The sequence below is a fragment of the Taudactylus pleione genome, unplaced genomic scaffold (genome assembly GCF_031769625.1).
Source record: "Taudactylus pleione unplaced genomic scaffold, aTauple2 ptg000117l, whole genome shotgun sequence".
In the NCBI taxonomy this organism is placed as follows: domain Eukaryota; kingdom Metazoa; phylum Chordata; class Amphibia; order Anura; family Myobatrachidae; genus Taudactylus; species Taudactylus pleione.
The window spans coordinates 204,777-224,622 of NW_028284519.1; the positions used below are offsets into that span (position 1 = coordinate 204,777).

At 45.9% G+C, this 19,846-nt stretch overlaps 1 protein-coding gene across 1 annotated transcript in view; it reads left to right on the forward strand.

Moving 5' to 3' along the window:
- The window catches only part of NFATC3 (nuclear factor of activated T cells 3), a 215,539-nt gene that overhangs the window by 101,173 nt on the left and 94,520 nt on the right, over positions 1 to 19,846 (forward strand). The window contains exon 3 of the mRNA XM_088471830.1: positions 13,187 to 13,349. Coding sequence (XP_088327956.1) covers positions 13,187 to 13,349 — 163 coding nt within the window. The remainder of the gene's footprint in view (positions 1 to 13,186; positions 13,350 to 19,846) is intronic.

Sequence of the window (19,846 nt, forward strand, 5' to 3'; positions counted from 1 at the left end):
TCAGACCCTATGTTCACCACAACGCTTGATATATTGATGGTAGAGACCCATTTCCAGTGATCCTTCCTTTCTCTCTGACTGTCCATCTTTCCTTCCCTGTAGAAATGTTTTCCTTCAACTCCCTCAACCCCCCCATCTTTACATTTTCTTTTCAATTTTCTCATCCTTTTCTTCTGAGATAAAACAAAAATGTGTTTTAACGCCATGTGGTTTTGGGTTGTTTTTAATGATTTTTTTATTACTCTGTTTTCCAAAGCACAGAACATTTCATCCTATATTAGTGAAGCAGAATATACTAAAAACTATTTCTAATTAATATACCACTCGCAAAGTAAAATCAATTTACCATATCTGTTGAAAATACTTCAAGAACCATTCTATTTATATCCTGAAATTGCACACGACATAATGTCACGCAGCAATCTATATTCAATAACTCATCATATAATTTAAGTGTATTAATACACTTTATAACCCAATCATACAATACTAAATGTCTTGTATGTTTTATTTACTGTATATTTGTGTAGTGTGTGTGGCCATGGCCAAAAGTTTTGAGAATGACACAAGTATTGGTTTTCACAAAGTTTGCTGCTTCAGTTTTTATGATGGCAATTTGCATATACTCCAGAATGTCATGAAGAGTGAATTGCAATTAATTGCAAAGTCCCTCTTTGCTATGACAATGAACTTAAACCCAAAAACATTTCCACTGCATTTCAGCCCGCCACAAAAGGACCAGCTGAAATGTAAGTGATTTCTCTCGATAACACAGGTGAGAGTGTTGATGAGAACAATGCTGGAGATCACTCTGTCATGCTGATTGAGTTAGACTAACAGACTGGAAGCTTTAAAAGGAGGGTGGAGCTTGAAATCATTGTTCTTCCTCTGTTAACCATGGTTACCTGCAAGTTTCTTGTATCTACAGGAACTTTAGCGCTTTTATATTAGGACTACTGCGGTGGTCTTGAGAGGTTGCACCCCTCTCTTGATAACTCTGGGACGTGAGTACAAGATTCTGGAATTAATACACACACGCTGATTGAAAAGTAATGAGACTGATTTTTTTTTTTATTATTCAGAATCGGATGACTCCACAGGATCTGAAAATTTTTCTTTTTCAACAGTAACACTTCATCTGTTGGGAACTTCTTTCCGTTCAGTAATGTTTTCAGGATTAGGAATTCCCAGGAATCATAGGGTGTTTAGTATGGGCTATATGGAGGGTGTTCCAGTGCTGTCCCATTAATTTTATTGTCTTGGAGCAAAAACCACTGTTTCTTGTGGTCTTTTCTTACTCGTGGCTCCACGCAAATGGGTTCTCAGGACGTTTACATAGTAGTCACCATTAATTGGGAACCCAGTGCTGTAGGATCATACCATGCGCATCAAAAAATAGCAGACGTATGACTTTACACGCTGAAGGAATCGCACAGAATTTTTTTCTGTGCGAAATGGAGAAATGTTGGCCCACGCACCTCTGTGCAGGCCTGTAACTAGGTGTGCGACCGGTGCTGCTGAATAGACCGCAGGGCTCTGTGGCTGCACAGTTGCTACCTCACAATCCTTGCTTCTGGCTATCTGGGAGCCTGGAATGGCACCATGCAGCCTGTATCGCTGCGGAAGTGGTGTCCTGTGGGTGGTACAGACAGGCACCCTGCTATGTATACAGCTGTCAGGAGAGTATTGAGACTCTTCGGCACTGCTGCACTTCTAGGTGCTGGCAGCCCCGCCCCTTATGCAAGACTACATGCACAAAGGGGGTAGGCCCAGCAAAGGGCACTGTTAAACCCTGTTACTGTCCTGCATCTACGCTACGGTCTATTTTGGAATGTATTTATGTTAAATGCTTTGACATTTTTTTATCTATCAATTATTTGATGCTATTTGTTTGGATGAAATACGTTCGTCTTCAGACGCTGTGCAGTCACTGAATACTTGGACTGCCTGGTTGTTGGCATGAGGTGAAATCGTGTAACATCTTATGCTGTGTACACACGGTACGATTAAACAGGACGATATGAACGATAACTATATCGTTCATATTGTCCTGTTTCTGGTCCCCTCAAACAACCAAACGATGGTCGATACGCGGGTATGAATGGTCGATATAGATATCGACCATCGCCCATGCATACAGGCCAACATGTTCAATATCGACCATGTTAGCCTGTTTACTATAGGGACCCACGATCAACGCGTTACAGTAGTTGGGGGGTTGCTGGATGTTCGATCCAGCACCTGCAGGATGATCAGACAATGATCGTCTGATCGTTAAGTTGCCCCGTGTGTACGGAGCTTTACAAGTTTCCAGTTGTTTGTCAGATATGGTACCTGATTTGTCAAGCGTTCCCCACACCTGTTTAGACTGTAATCTTATTTAGAGAGGGACATTATTTCCTTTTTGTTTAATTTCTTTGTATGATAGTGCTGTACATTGATGGCATTACAATGTAGTATGTACTATGTAATTGAATCAAAATTAAAATTTCTACTTCAGGGTCCATAGGGTCCACAGGGTTGACCTTGGGGTATAGGTTGGGAACCAAATCCGGGCACCACGCAGTTAAAGCTTTTAGCTCCCAGGATGCACTTGGGTCCACTCTCCCTATAACCCCACCCCCAGCCAGAGGCACCTCAGTTTAAGTTGGTGCCCGGCCGGAATCGGGTCACTGTTTAGTGCAGTGGGGAGCTGATTAGCAGCCCCTAAGCTTTATTTTTTTCTAAAGGACAGAGTTTTTTATTTTTCCTTTGGATTCTTCAGAGCGGCAGCGTCAGACTGTCCATAGGACGTCTAAGCTGCCGCTCCGTCACCCCGCTGGCGCTGAGACTCCAGTACAGATCTGGGGATCTCAGCGGGACCCCAGAGTCTGTACTAGCCGGACTCTGCGGGCGCCCAGGACTGCTGCCGGATCCACGGGGAGCAGGTAAGGCGCGGGTCACCGCTTGCGGTGATCCGCGCATTTGAAATGCAGTCCTGTGCCTCCGGTCTCTGGGGACAGACCGGAGGCGCCGGCAGTGGCGGCGGGCCCCCCATACCCCGTGTGTCCACTAGACCACCAGGGACTTAGTGTTCGGTGCAGGGAGCCGGCGTCCCGGGGGTTAATAGCCGGCCAGGGGAGACAGCCTTCCCTGTTACAGCGGCTCCTCCCCTCAGCTCAGCGCGCCTTTCAGTATCTATAGTCTGGCGTCGCTGAGCTGCTTCCTCCGCGGGCCACGCTTCTTCTGAGGTCTCCAGCAGCCATTTTCTCTGTGGTGCAGCAGAAATCTCTGGAGATGGCAGTGAGTCCAGTCCCCCTGCGTACCTCACCATCAGGTCAGTGTACACAGCGCTGTAGCCTTCCCAGACACTGAATCTGGGTAAGTTGCATGCAGTGTAATAGTGCAGTATATTATATGACATGTTTATGTATATATGTGTATATCTGCATTGTATGTGACTTATGCTAGTGCTGACTGTACTTTATTCTCTACACCTGTCAGTGTATATATGTATCCCTTTCCTTATCTGCCCTAATACAGCTGTACTTGGGGTGGTTCTGAGACCTCACATTTATATACTTGTTAATATTTGTGAGGTTTGTCACATACTGTTGCGTGCTGCACGTTGCCATATTTTGAGTGGAACTGTGTGTTGCATACGCTGAAAATGGGTCCCTGCAGCTACTTTTTAGTATCAGTCAGGACCAGTATAGCGCTGCTTGATCACAAGGCTTGGTCAGATATGTCTGACCAGGAGATAGAGCGTTATACTGCACCCATTTTTACTATCCTGCAAGCCATGTGCTGCAGGTGTTAGTGCGGAGGATTTAACTCTTAAAGGGTTCTGTATGTGGCGTCATCGGGTGCCGGCCCCTTTCACGACCCCCTTGGGCGGTTTGTTTCCTCGGGATCCTCTTAATTGCGGATCGCCGGGCGGGCCCCATTGTTGTACCTCACTTGGGGTTACTTCACCATACTGCCCTTTTCCATCTCAGGGTATCTCGCAGTTTCTTGCACTCTTCCCCATGTGACACAGACTACCGCTCCCTACAGGGGTTTTTCGAGTATATGAATTCCCCCTGGTGCCACAATAGTCTGTCATGCCCCTTGCAGGGATTACCACAACAGCCACCCTGGGTGGATGTCGTTTTTCTATGAAACGCAAATTGGCGTGGTTGACGCCCTGTGGTTACTTCCCACTTGGCTCTACCGTGAACTGGATACTGTTTTGGGCTCTTTCCCTCTTACACGGGGGGAAGCCTATCTCAAGTATTATTATCCCTGTTTTAGGGCTGGTAGCAGGTCCATTCTGGTTAGAGTGAATGTTGACCTGCACCTGTATCATACACCCTCAGTATTACGTGCCTTCTGGGTCCCTGTTGCTGACTAGCGGGTGGATCGCATGGCGGGACTCTGGCTGTTGCCAGATATGAGGTATTACAACAGTGTTTGGTCTCCTGTCCCAAATTCCCTGAGGGTGATCATGAGCCCCTCCTGGGGTGGATGGGCGTGTTATTCGTCTGATTACAGACTTTACTACGCATCCCATTCCTGCGTGGTCTGATTCTTCTGATCCGTAGGTGGTAACTCTGCCTGAAATCAGTATACTCGCTTTCAGGGGTTGTTACCCATCCTACCATGGCTATAGCATGGTTGGTTAATACTATTGCATACTGAGCTGATGCATTTGTAATGTTTTTTCCCCTCCAACACGTCTGGGGTTCAAATGTATTTGGTCACTCACGTACTATATGCAGTTGTCATAGGTGGACATGCCTATATTGGATACCAGCTCCTAACTTTCAGAGTTCCGGCTGCGATGGTATCCTCCGTAATACCCTATGGCTGCGCTCTGGGAATGCAGAGGTGCAGATACCATCTATAGGGTATATCTTGTTGGGTCCTGATCTTGACAGTGGCAGTACAAATTTCCCGCCGTCAGCTATGCTCACTATAGGGCCTCAGACTATTAAGTCTTTTTCTCCTCTGGGTCAGCCTAAAGGTCTGTTTCTTCATAGACTGTCGGCCTTTACAAGGGCCGACATATCCAGTTCCGAGCAGGCCTGGACTGCCAGCCGATCCTGCTTCTCAACCTACGGATATATCGTCAGCCTGACGAGACAGGCCTACCACTGGGAGATGGCGATTTTCTCAGTTTGCCCGGTACTAGTGTCTAGTTGCCGCGGCTACGTGGGTAGGAGGGTACGCACTCTCTTTGCTCAGGCGGCCTATTTCCATGTGATGGTACTCAGGCCCTTATTCGGAACAGGGCCTTACAAATCCAGAAAGCTATACAGTTGTTGCGGTAAGCGGAGCTAATTGGGCCATCCCCACTTTCTCAGCGAGGGACTGGTTGTTCTGCTTTCTTTCTGGTGCGGTGGCTGAATGGTCCTCTTTGGCCTATTCTCTGTCTCATTTCCCTGAACCAGTTCCTAAAGCTACCTGGGCTCAGGAGGCAATCCCTATGCTCCATCATACTATGTGTGGAACCTGGGGACTTTATGGTATCACTGGATATACAGGACGCGTGCCTACGGGTACTTACAGAGACCTTACCTCAGCATGGACTGAGGTTTGCTGTATCACAGCACTTGCGAGTTTTCGGGCTCTGCCTGTTGGGACTGCTCTCAGCCCCACAGGGGTTTACCAGCGTTTTGGATTTTCTGACAGTTCTTCTGTTCAGTATATCCCAATGCTCCTGTACCTGGATGGCCTCCTGCTCTTAGCAGGATCGCCGGGGTACTTTACAGCCGGGTCAGGTTGACTGTGGCTTCTTCAGGGTGCAGACGTTTAATCAATGGGGAAAAAGTCCTCCCTGCATCCCTCTCTGGGTATTCTTCACCTAGGAGCCCTGCTGGATTCTCAGAAGCTGAGAATTCTTCTGGCGTAAGACGGCATCTCCACTCTTCCATTAGGAGTACATGGATGTCTGCGCAGTCGACATATGTCTTTGCACTCTGGGATGCATGGTTCACTATTCAGTGTCTGCCTTTGGAAGGGTGGAATGGGCTTAGTTCCATTCCAGGCCTTTCCATAACTGGCTTATCTCCAGATGGAACAAGTTTTTTCTGTCTGATCACTGTTCAAACCATGCTGCTCTCCCCGGAGGCAAGTCGGTCCCTTTTCGGGTGACTATGACCATCTTGTCCAGGGTATTCTTTGCTAAGGACAGTATCTGGTTTGCATCCATTTCAGTGCAATTGGATGTCTGTCGATTCCACCCTGTCAATTAACTTGTTGGAACTTTAGCCTGTCTTGGGCCTTCACTCTGGCATAGCCCTTGTTTCCCGGTGAACCTGAAAAAGTTCAGTCCGACAGGGTCAGAACAGTGGCTTCCTTTTTAGCAATACTGTTCGTTGGGTGGCAATGTCAGGTATGTCATACATTCGGACATTGTCTGAGGGTCTCCTCCCGACCATCTCGACAGTGTTCATTTCAGGTGCTCTCCATTGGGAAGCGGGAGTCCTTAGCCGTCACGACGTGCATCCCGGGGACTAGTCTCTTCCCCAAGAGAGGTTTCATCTCCTGGTGAGCAGGGGGGGGGGGCCCTCCTGAGGTGACACTGATGGCCTTCTGACTCTATCACACTATGGTGTTACGTTCCAACGCTGGGGATTCTGAAGCAACCTTTAGTGACTCTTTGTCGGTGAAGTGGTTCTTTCAATTTGCGTACCTGTGTTCTCCAGTCTCCATTCTTCCTCGAGGGAAGTGTTTCAATCGAGACAGAGATGCTTTCCTGCTGGTGGCTCCTGATTGCCCCAGATGTCAGGGGTACTTGGTTTTTCGGAGTCTCTCCATCGATACTCCATTCCTGATGCTTCACTGCCCAGACCTGTTGTCTCAGGGTCCTGCGGTTTGCCTTGGACCTGGGTCGTTTGTCTTTGACTACGTCCCTACAGTGGTCTTACGGCTTCCCTGGCTTTGTCATCGTTGGAATGATTAGAGCACATGGATCAGCTTTTGCTGGGACCTACCACAAACTGTGGCAGCCATAATTCTTATGGTATTATACCTATCAATACGATCCTCTGGTGTCCAGGATTTCCAGATATTCTGGGATTCCTTCCGGCTGGCTTGGGTTTCACCCTCGGCCTGGCCTTCCTGACAGGGCAGATCTCTACACTGTCAGTATGATTAGGATATGGAATTGCTCCGCTCTGATATCCAGTTCATCCTTTGGAGTGTTTTCTGGATTATGCCTCCATTTGTCCTCCCTAGAGACTCCTTGGGAGTTAGTAGTGGTTCTTCGTTAACTCCGGGGAAAGTTAATGGAACCGCTGGTTGTGATAGCCATTACATGGTCTATTGCTTTGGCTTTCTCTTTCTATCAGGGAGTTTATATCAACCAGGTGCGTGTCGGAATTGGGAGCGTTCTCAGGTGGCTCCCTCTTCTGGAGGGCATCTTGTCAGGGTGTGAGTTGCTCTCACCCTGTGTTTCTTCTTAGTGATTTTCAGGTTCCATATTATTCTGGAACTTATGGTGCGGCCATTCAGTCCCCAGTCCTCTCGGCTGGTGTGGCCTCATTGACTGTGGTCCGGCCTCTGTGGATTTATGTGATCCATTCAAGTTCCTGACGGAAATCGGACTCCTTATTGGTGGTCTGAGATTTCTGGTTTTAACAGGAAAGGATGGCCGGCCTATGGCCATATGTTGGCTGGACGGCCTCGTATGTCTTCTTCAGGGGCCTACCCATGGGTAGGCCTTTCTGTTGTTGCTGCTTGTGTTTTCTCGGGCCATGTAACCCTCGTGGGTGGCTCGCTGTGGCGCCTTGGCTGGTTTGCCTTGCTAGGTGGCCACGTGGTCTTCTGTCCACACCTTTTTAAGGTTCTAGGCATTGTTTTCCTTTGCCTCTCAGGATGCTTCCTTTTTGGCGGCGGATTCTCCTCTCAGCACAGGAGCGTCCCCTCCCTTGGTTGAACTGCTTTGGGACATCCCCAAGGTCAACCCTGTGGACCCCCTATGGACCCTGAAGTAGAAAACAAGAGATATGGTAAGAACTTACCTTTGTTATCTCTGTTTCTACGAAGTCCATAGGGTCCACAGGGCGCCCGCCCTGACGCACCTGGCTTCAAATGGGCTGTGTGACTGGTCACCGGTTTTCCGTCTCCCATTTCTGTGAGTATGGTTATCGAGTGTTCCAGTTTTCTCTCTTTTTCTCTCCTCCTCCGGCCTTTGGCTACTTACAAACTGAGGTGCCTCTGACTGGGGGTGGGGTTATAGGGAGAGTGGACCCAAGTGCATCCTGGGAGCTAAAAGCTTTAACTGCGTGGTGCCCGGATTTGGTTCCCAACCTATACCCCAAGGTCAACCCTGTGGACCCTATGGACTTCGTAGAAACAGAGATAACAAAGGTAAGTTCTTACCATATCTCTTGTTATAGCAACATTGATAACTATTAAGATCACTACAAGGTTTCCATACTTAACCTTTTAAAAAAGTGCATATTGTCTGAAGAGGAGAATATTTTTTATTTTGTCCTGTGTAAAGATGCTTTTGTAATGCTTATTCATCTCTTGGGTAAGGTTGATCCTCTTTTGAGTAATGGTGCTCACTGCACAAAGCTTATTCATCTATTGGGTAAGGGTGCCCACTGTGCAATGCTTATTCATCTCTTGGGTAAGGGTGCTCACTGTGCAATGCTTATTCATCTCTTGGGTAAGGGTGCTCACTGTGCAATGCTTATTCATCTCTTGGGTAAGGGTGCTCACTGCACTTGCTTATTCATCTCTTGGGTAAGGGTGCTCACTGTGCAATGCTTATTCATCTCTTGGGTAAGGGTGCTCACTGCACATTGCTTATTCATCTCTTGGGTAAGGGTGCTCACTGTGCAATGCTTATTCATCTCTTGGGTAAGGGTGCTCACTGTGCAATGCTTATTCATCTCTTGGGTAAGGGTGCTCACTGTGCAATGCTTATTCATCTCTTGGGTAAGGGTGCTCACTGTGCAATGCTTATTCATCTCTTGGGTAAGGGTGCTCACTGTGCAATGTTTATTCATCTCTTGGGTAAGGGTGCTCACTGTGCAATGCTTATTCATCTCTTGGGTAAGGGTGCTCACTGTGCAATGCTTATTCATCTCTTGGGTAAGGGTGCTCACTGTGCAATGCTTATTCATCTCTTGGGTAAGGGTGCTCACTGTGCAATGCTTATTCATCTCTTGGGTAAGGGTGCTCACTGTGCAATGCTTATTCTTCAATAGACGTTCATTCATATCTTAGACTAGGCAAACACTTAAAAAAATGTTAAACTATGATTTGCCTAATCTTTTGCTGTTTTATTGGATCTATGTACATCCCCGTTACCTCTAAAGAGAAGGAGACTCAAGGGAACAGACATGTCAGTGTGCTTAAAATGGTTACCTGCTTCTGCAAGGACATATGTGGAATCCTTTATCTTATTCTAATAGTGTGGTAGGCAGGATCTGGCTCCAGCTGTTTTATCATACTTCCAAATGATTTATTGAATTTGGGTGGGTGAGGAAAGAGCAGATTTTCATATTCCCTTCAGGTAGGCATGTATTACAGGAAACCAAATCCTAATGCAAATTCTTCACAAAACTGCTAAGAAGATATTTAATCTTGATTCATTAAATGTTGACTTCCATTAAACCTGTAAAGCCCAAGCACATGTCAATAGATACAACATACGAAGTTTGGTTTCCTGTGGAATTTTATTCTATCTTTCGATATCGAATACTTTCAAATACTTTACTTTGTTGGGTGTGCGAGGAAAGAACTCATTGCAAGTTTACCTCCAGCTGTACAATCATTAGCTGATGGAGCTGGATTACAAGATACTTGTCGATGTCACAGGGATGAGGCAAATAACATTTAGCATTATTAGTGGATGTATGTTTGCATCATTGCAAGCTGCGCCTCCTCCACTAGACCCACATTTTAGAGATAAATCGCCAGAAACTTCTGTAGGGATTACAGAAGCTTCTACAAAAGTTATTTCTGGGGTCACAATAATGGGTCAAGTGTCAGAATATCCACATACCAGCATCATAGGGTGTAGGGAGAACAGTCCGCTACTAAAGTAAAATCTGTCAGTCATGTCGTTGGGAACAGCCTACTAAGCATATATCTAGTGCAGAGGCACACGTGGAATACAGTTCAACTGATTTACGTGTAAAGCAATCATGCTAAAAAGTTATGATGGATCACACAAATTGTGTTCTGTCACTAGTAGGAGCTTAGAAAAAAAGGGAAAGAAGAAAGTACTCCTCTTTTGTGGGGCACACCTCTTATATTAATATTTAACCTTTATTATATTTCATTTAAAAGTATATAGTGTAATCACAATTTTGTGAGAGCATACAGGTTCAATAGATAAAATATCATTTTGTGAGATAAAGAGGGAGGTGTTGGCATTCAATACATCCCTATATGGTTTCTGTATATATTATTAGTATCTCACATTGAATATAATCAAACACCTCAAAAAAACATAAGATAAAGTAAAACAAAAAATATTAATACCTAGAGAAAATTGACTTAATGTAGAAGATATATATGTTAAAGATATTGAATAGACAATTTCACGCTATTTAAATCATAGGACAAATATCCTCCAATGAAATACCAGAGAAATGAGATACAATAAATTGACAGTGAGATATGATTTCTGTCCAGAGAAGAATGTTGATTAATAGGATACAGCGATTGATAAATCTAGACTAGGTCTGATAAATAAGATCTGTCAATTTTTGATGTACACGTCCTCTATTGTGTAGGGGACATAGACTTAATATCTCACTGAAATGCTAAGAAATAATGGTCCTTGAAAAAAACAGACAATGTGTTAATAAGTGATTATATATGCTAAGAAGCATATATCAATAAGGAAAACAATCCTCTTTTAAAAAAGAAAAAACATGTTAAGTGATTTATATATGCAAAAGAGCATATATCGGCGAACATATAAGTGCAAATAGAAAAATATATAAGTGAAAAAAACACACAATTTAAAAATTAGCACCTTCAACCAGACCTGTTGTCCAAAATTGATTTATTGGGTGAGGCGTCCCTCATTTAACTGGGAGATTAGTTTTTCAGGTAAGTATTGTTGTAGTAATGTATCTAGTACAGAGTGAAAAGCAGTATCCGTGCATTTAGATACACTGGGATCTGCTTTCTCCAGTCTTATGAAAATATCAGACTGGAGATGAGAGTCCCTATGCAATGGCACAGTTAAGAAACATAAGACTGCTTCTGCTGCTAGCTCTGGTTCACAGCTTTGCCCTGTTGCTGTGCATTGCAGGGTATTAGCATGGATCCTAAGCTAGTGAGAGAGCAGTGAAAATAAGAACAAAGTACCTGATAGTTGTATGTTGTGAGGTCCCAGTGGACACAGGTCTGGTGGTGCAAGGGTCCTCTGTGCGCACAGAGGTACCCGTGGAGCAGTGCCTGACGCGTGTTTCGCCGGGGGCTTTCTCACAGGAAGCTCACAGTGCACTCGTTATGGCTGGGTTTAATACTCTTAGCCAGCATTTCATTGGTCCTGTTGATTTGATTGATTGGTAAGCTCCCAATCCGTTTGTTGGTGGGAGGTTTTTATTCCATTAGACTGTAATCGTCTGTTCCCTATGTCATATTAGTCATGTGACTGACTAAGCCTATGGCCTCATGGGAAATGTAGTTTATATCTGACTTCATTGTCAGTCTAATATACGCATTTATGTGTATAATCTATTGCCACATAAAACACTTCCTTTTTTATCCTGTCCATTGTTGTTAATGCTTGAGTTATCTGAGATGTATAACAGTAATGTTAAAAGGTATAGGGGCTGTGTAGTCTATTTTCTATGTTGTCCCGGTCATGTGACTGTTTTGCGGCTTGGGAATTGTAGTTTTTATAATACTCATTCTGTCTATGTTGCGCAACCCTGCGATCGTCTATTGCTACATAGGGAAGCTGACTCATATCTAGCCTTACTGTTTTGACCCTACCTGATACTGGTCTTCTGTTCACTTACATCTTTCATGATCGCAAGTTCAATGACATGCAACTACCTGTCGCAGGTGACATGTAGTTCTGTCAGGCTGACTTTGTGAAAGTGTGGCACGGCAATCCGTAGCCCACATAAGGAGCGTGATTGGCATCAAATTACTCCTTGAACGATGCCGATCATGTAGTACATTTTGGCATAGTCCCTAATAAAAGGTATATATAGCTCTGTCACATGACCTCTATAATGAATGAAAAAATCCAATCCCCATATATCCTATTCTATCTACCATATGCACCATGTGACCCTTCATTGCCTCATGGGAAATTGAGTTTTTTAATATTGCAAGTGTATTTTTGCATGATGTTGATCATAGCTTGATGTATTTGGTTTGTCTTGTCCCAATTTCACTAACTGACATCAAAAATAAATAATGAATGAAAGTGGGAAGGAAAAGGGATCCACAACATAGTTTATTGGATTAACATCTTCCCCTTATGAATTGGTGATGATGGGAATTACTTGAGTATAGAGAAAGGGGACAGGAAAAATGTATACACTGATGTCATTTCAATGCATGTATGTGCACCCCTATATACATCCACACATACAGACGTCCATGTATACAGGCGTGCACACAGGCACACAAGACACTATCCAAGAAACTTTTCAATGTACAAGTGTTGATAGTTTGTAACATTAGTTAAGTGTTATTGATGATATGATATACCCATTGTGGACTTAGGGTTAGGCTAGGGTAAGGGGTGGTTAGGGTTAGGCACCTTCCCCCGCCCAACCCCCCCCCCCCCCGGGAGTGTTAGGTTTAGGTACTGGGGGGGCGTGATTAGGGTTAGGCACCCCTAAGGGAGGGATAGACTACGTACCTCCGCTGTCGGGATCTTCACCCATCGTGCTGCTGGCGTTGGGAATTCAACCTCCGGCCTAATGGCCGGCGGTCATACATACAGTGTGTACACATGGCCAGATGCACTGAACGATATATTGTTCGTCTACTGTACGGATGATATATCGTGTATTGTGTACCCAGCATTACATTCATTGTAAGTGCTGCTGGTCATGTCAGACGATCCGTGATGTATAATCGAAGGTTTTGTATGCCAGCAACTCTTCTTACTTTATAGATTGACTAAAGGTAGAAAGATAATGTTTTATGGAGTGATTGTGTTGTACAAATGCCTAGTGCCATTAGCCAACATATGTTTTTAGAATAACTTCTTTCTCCTTTACATCAGGACATCATCTCTGCCTCCATTAGACTGGCCCTTACCCAGCCATTACGGACAGTGTGAGCTGAAGGTAGAGGTGCAGCCAAAGACTCACCATCGAGCGCACTATGAGACGGAGGGGAGTCGCGGAGCTGTGAAAGCGGTTACTGGTGGTCATCCAGTTGTGAAGGTACAACATGTTTACTTATATTCCTGCCTCAATTCTAGCAATATGTTTCTTTTGCTAATTAATTTTTGGTTAATTTTATATGTTTATAAAAGTCTATTCTGCTAACTGAACATTAGTATAAGTAATGACTGGAAGACTCAAATATGTATGTTTCTCTTTCATCCACTAGGGGACACTGGAGGTGCTTACGCTGGGGTATAGAGGCGTGGCTAGCTGGAGCCGGCACTTTAAATAATTTAGAAGTGTGAAGCTCCTCCCTCTCTATGCCCCACCAGCCCTCAGTTTAGAAAATGTGCCTACGGAGCTGGTCACAACCTGCTGTGCTCCAGCAACACACTTATTTTATTTAATTAGTTTTATTATTTTCTAACATCTTTTTTTAACACCTTTTAGGTACCCTTCGCCACCTCTCTAAAGATGGGGTCCGGGTACCTGGCGCCCTGTCCTTAATAGAAGGCAGGAAGGAGTGCACAGTGCTTATACTAAAAGCACTGACAGCTCCTTACCGCCACACACACAGCACTTTTACAAAGCCGGGCTGCCGGGCAGTCTTCAGAAGCGGCTGCCGGTCAGGTGACTCCCCCTCAAGACGGAAGTGCTGTTCGGAGGGAAGCCGTCCGGGGAGCGCAGTGAGTAAATCACCTGCGCATCCCCTGTCTCCTGCCCCGCGGCCAGCGCGGGATGCAGAGAGCGCTATGGCGCTGGTAATAGAGCTTCTCCCCCTCTTCCCACTGCTGAGCGGCTGGAGGCTCCTGTTCAGCGGGGCTTGAACGGCGGCTACAGCGCTGCTCATTGAATTGCATCTCCCCGCTGCTGAGCACAGCGGGGCTTGCAGGGGGAAATTATTACTTAGTGTGGCAGCCATATTAGAGCCCCTGTGGGCTTGAGGAAGGGGGCGGAGCTTAACAGCGCGGGCTCCCTGTCCCATTTACGCGGCATCGGCTGTGAGAACAGCGTGGCTGCTGTTTGTTTTACCCACTGTTGCCTGCATCTCTCCATTATAGGTAGGGTGCAGCACATGCAAAAGGCTGATTCTCCTGACTACATCCCTGGCAAGAGGCTGTGAGTAATCACTGGGGTGTAAGTGCAGGGAATCTAATCTGTGGGAGGGGGTACCTCTTCCTCTGTGTCCCAACCAGCCTTCTGTTTTATTTCTAATTCACTTCTGGTGTACCTCTGGGTGACTGTGTGTATCCTAGTCAAACAGAACAAAAGCGGCTCAAAAGATGTTTCTGTTCTAAGTGTAACTACAAACTATCCAGGCTGCATGCCGCTGGATCCACGTTATGTGATGCTTGTATAGCAATAGATCCACCGATGGCTATTACGGCCACACCTGCTCCTCCATGGGCCGCTGACAATGTAGGAGTAATGACTGATTTAATGTCAGAGTTAGCTGAGGCACGTAGATCTCAGCCTCTCTAGGTGGCTGATTTAACCAAGTCTTTAGACACCCTGGTACTGCTTATGGGTATAGCGGCATCCGCACCCTCCATGACACACGTACTGTGACTGTTCTCCAGTCAGAGGAGTCGGATGAAGAATTCCTCACTATGGAGGATACAGAAGAGGAGAATTGGAGGACACATTACAGGACGGTACCTCTCAGGAGTTGGCGTCCACTTCTCCCGGGGTGGAATCTCTAATTTTGGCGGTTAAAAAAAAAAAAAAACCCACTGAATTTACCTGAGGATGTAATTCCTGCATCCCAGGAGTGTGAATTATTTCATGAATAAAGAGCTCGGTGGTTTTTCCGTTCTCATAGCAACTTCAACAGCAGCTCTCAGTGGCCTGGAAACAACCGGATAAACGGTTCCAAATTCCGCGCCAGTTTCCGTCTAGCTACCCTTTTCCATCATCCATGATGGACAAGTGGGAAACGCCTCCTCCAGTAGATGCGTCCGTCTCCCGTCTCTCTAAGAAAACAGCACTCTCAGTACTAAAAGATCCTTTGGATCGTAAGTTGGAGACAACGCTAAGATCTATTTATACTGCAGCGGGTGCTCAACTTGGACCCACCCTTGTTACCGCTTGGGTTAACAAGGCGGTGATTTGCTGGGCTGACCAGTTGATTACCGGTTTGGACTCTGGTACCTCCAGAGCAGAGTTAAGTCTACTTGCAGAACACATATGTGAGTCTGCAGTTTACTTGGGCGAAGCTTCAAAAGATATCAGTCAGATTAGTGCTCGCATATCCGCTTCTGCTATTTCGGGGCGCAGAGCCCTCTGGTTGCGCGCTTGGCATGCGGATGCAGAATCTAAGCGTGCAGTGGAGGGTTTACCATTCACTGGTGATATGCTCTTTGGCCCAGAATTAGCCAAATGGATATTCCAGTCCACGGGGGGTAAGTCTTCCTTCCTCCCGTCAACTGCTCCGACCCCCAGAAGATCTTACAATGGATCTTCGTTTCATTCCTTTCGTGGTAGAGCCAGAGGTGCTCCCACGCAACCTAGACGGCAGGGGTAGAGGTCGCCCACACACGGTTGCACGTAGACCATAGCCTAAACCAGCAAAAAAAAAAAAAAAGGTGGCATGACGGTCTTCCGTCCCACCTGGTACTTTCTGCAGTGGGAGCCCATCTGCAGAACTTTCAACAAGTTTGGAACTACCAGACCTCTACAGACCCGTGGATCCGCAGACTAATTTCCCTGGGGTTCCGAATAGACTTCGAAGTCCCCCCTCCACTTCGGTTCTACAAGTCTGCCAACACCTGTAGACGGGGTTCTACAGGAGGCTATCCAGTCTCTAGTGGTATCGTCTGTGTTCGTTCCGGAACATCAAGGAGGTATGGGATCTTACTCAAGCCTGTTTGTAGTACCCAAGCCGGATGGCTCGGTCAGGGACCATTTTAAACCTTGAACCTCTATCTGAAGATGTATCGTTTCAAAATGGAGTCTCTGCAGTCAGTCATAGCGAGCTTGGAACCAGGGGAGTTCCTATTATCCCTGGATTTCAAGGATGCCTATCTCCATGTTCCCATCTAGGAACCACACCAGACCTTTCTGCTTTTTGCCATATTGAAAGATCATTATCAGTTTCGGGCATTGCTGTTCGGGTTATCCTCGGCTCCCCGCATATTCACCAAACTCATGTCAGTCATGATCGCTCTCCTTCGGTCATCAAGAGTGAACATAATCCCTTATTTGGACGACCTGTTACTCAAGGCTCCATCGGTGTCTATTCTATCAGATCATGCCTTACTGACATATTACACTCTAATCCAACACTGTTGGATAATCAACTTCAAGAAGTCGAATCTCAGTCTGTCCCAGAAACTTCTGCATGATATTGAATACGAAATCACGGAGGATTTTTCTTCCAACAGGGATATCCGGTTATTGGTTCAACTGGTCCTCAGACCAAAGAAGGTGTCAATGCTTCTTTGTCTGCATCTCTTGGGGAAGATGGTAGCTGCTTGCGGAGTGCTACAGATTGGCGGGTTCCACTCCAGGGTATTTCAGCTGGACCTGCTAACACAGGAGTCAGGGTCTCATCTGCTTCTACATCGACAGATCCGTCTGAGCCCGGTTACCAGAGTAGCCCTTCTTTGATGGACACAATCCAACAATCTGTTAGCAGGCAGAAGACTGGAGTGTGGGACTGGATCATAATAACAACGGATGCCAGCCTTCGAGGATGGGGAGCAGTAGTCCTTGATTATTACTTTCAGGGTCGATGGTCCCCTCTAGAACAGAAGTGGCCCATAAATGTATTGGAACTCAGAGCGAATTACAATGCGCTGATAGACAGAGATTTTAAAGACTCGTCCGGTAAGAGTTCAGTCCGACAACGCGACGGCCTTCACTTCAACCGCCAAGGAGGGACTCGGAGTCGCATGGCTATGCGAGAAGTAACTCAGATCCTCCGGTGGGCCGAGAACCAGTCAGAATGGCAGCTTCATCCAGATGTGTTCAACGCGCTGATACGTCAGTGGGGATGTCCTCAGGTGGACCTCATGGCGTCACGATTGAATCATCAGCTCCCATTATACGTGTCAAGTCGAGATCCGCAGGCGGAAGCAGTAAACGCTCTGACAAGTCCGTGAATCTACGACTTCGTTTACATTTTTCCTCCGATTCCGCTTCTTCCTCGTCTTTTAGAAAGGATACAACAAGAGACAGCCTCTGTAATTCTCGTGGCTCCAAACTGGCCTCGGAGAAGTTGTTGGACGATCAGTGGCCCATTCCTCTGCACCCGGATCTTCTACAGCAGGGCCTTTTCATACACCACAACTTAGCGCAGCTGCGTTTAACGGGTGGCTCTTGAAACCGATATCCTAAGACGCAAAGGTATCCCAGACACGGTTATTCACACCATGCTACGCGCCAGGAAGCCAGTTTCGGCTGCGCATTATCATCGCATCTGGCGTGCTTATATCTCACGGTGTTCCAGTCAGGCTCTTCCATCTAGGACTTTTAGTTTGTCCCAGTTTTTTTGCTTTTCCTTCAGACGGGTCTGGATTCTGGCCTTCATCTGGGAACCTTAAAGGTGCAGGTTTTCTGCCCTCTCCATTTTCTTTCAAAGGAAATTGGCCCTCATTCCTGAGGTGCAGACATTTCTTCAAGGGGTCTTGCGCGTGCAGCCTCCTTTTGTACCTCCAATAGCTCCCTGGGACCTTAACTTGGTGCTTCTGTTTCTTCAGTCGCCCATGTTTGAACCTTTGGAGAACGATGATCTTAAGTACCTGTCTTGGAAGACTGTCCTCCTCTTGGCTCTCGCTTCGGCTCGTAGGGTTTCGGAATTGGGTGCTCTGTCCTATAAGCCACCTTACCTTTTGTTTCATGCCGATAGGGCAGAACTCCGGACAGTAGCCGCCTTCCTTCCCAGGGTAGTGTCGGCTTTTCATATTAATCAGCCTATTGTGGTACCATCATTGGTGGAGGACTCTGGTGGTCCTTCTACCTTGGATGTGGTTAGGGCTCTCCGGATCTATGTTGCCAGGACAGCGTCCCTTCCTAAGTCAGAGTCGCTTTTTGTCCTCTATGATGCTGTTCGCATGGGTTGGCCAGCATCTAAGCACGTTTGATCCGGCTGACTATTCATCAGGCTTATGTTAGTGCCGACCGTTGGCCTCCTTCGTCTATTTCAGCTCATCCCACACATTCTGTGGGTGCGTCATGGGCGGCCGGTAGAGGAGACTCCACGTCACAGTTGTGCCGTGCGGCCATTTGGTCTTCAGTTTACGCGTTGTCAGATTTTACAAATTTGATACATTTGCTATGTCGGCATCCCGTTTTGGCCGCCTGCAGGCGCCGCAGAGCGCTCCCGCCCGTGGGGAAAAACTTTGGGACGTCCCCAGCGTAAGCACCTCCAGTGTCCCCTAGTGGATGAAAGAGAAAATTGGATTTTGGTACCTACCGGTAAATCCTTTTCTCTGATTCCACAGGGGACACTGGACGCCCACCTCTGCGCTCTTAGCCTGCCTGTTCGGTTTGTTCCGTATGTTGTATGATTCAGTTATTGTGTGTTCTTCTCTCCCTTTTTTACTCCGCTTGTTCTCCATCTCCTCTCGGCCTTCATTTTCTAAACTGAGGGCTGGTGGGCCATAGAGGGGGAGGAGCTTCACACTAAATTATTTAAAGTGCCGGCTCCAGCTATCCACGCCTCTATACCCCAGCGTAAGCACCTCCAGTGTCCTCTGTGGAATCAGAGAAAAGGATTTACTGGTAGGTACCAAAATCCCATTTTTTAAATTGGCTAAATCAAACATAGTAGAAAAAAAACCTAAGCAATAATACGTTTTACATATAATACATATGTAATTAACCAGTGCAAATGTATTGGAGTAACTGTACTCATATGCCACCTTGAAAATTAGAGTGTGGATAAATTCTAAAGCAAAGTTGCATGACCATTGTTCACCCTTATCTAAATACTGTACTAAAGTAAACTATCTGTAACATACAACCAACATCTCTCTATTACATGGTCGTCCTCCTAATAGCACCTATATTCTCAACACTCACAAGGAACTCACACTTGGTGTAATAACCTAGTGCAGTAAGGGAGAGACTGCAGCTTTCTGGTCCGATAGCAAACAACAAAATAATGCAGCGTAGTAGCATAGATTTGTGTTCTCTACCTTGCATCCACTGTATGGATTATCCCTCAAACTCTGCTTTACTCGCCTCTGGGGGAACGCCTTTGCCCATATATTCTCACACACACTAAAAAAAACATAGAGCGGGGGACAAATTCAACCTCCCCAGTAAGCGCAAACTTCTATTTCCAACATCTGATATTTTAGCTAGTGTTACACTATTACATTGTTAGCAAAGGTGACCAAAAAGTCCTCTAGGTTCAACCTATTTCTATATGTTCAATTAGTGTTATCCAGACTCTAAAGAAGAATTGCCAAAGCCAGCTACAGACTTTTTGGGAATCACTGGCAACACACTAATGCTCTAGATCAATTGCTAATAATAATAAAAATTGTTATAATAATAATTGGAGATTGTAAGAGGCATGTATCCTTTTTTTTAAATCTAGTGGATGT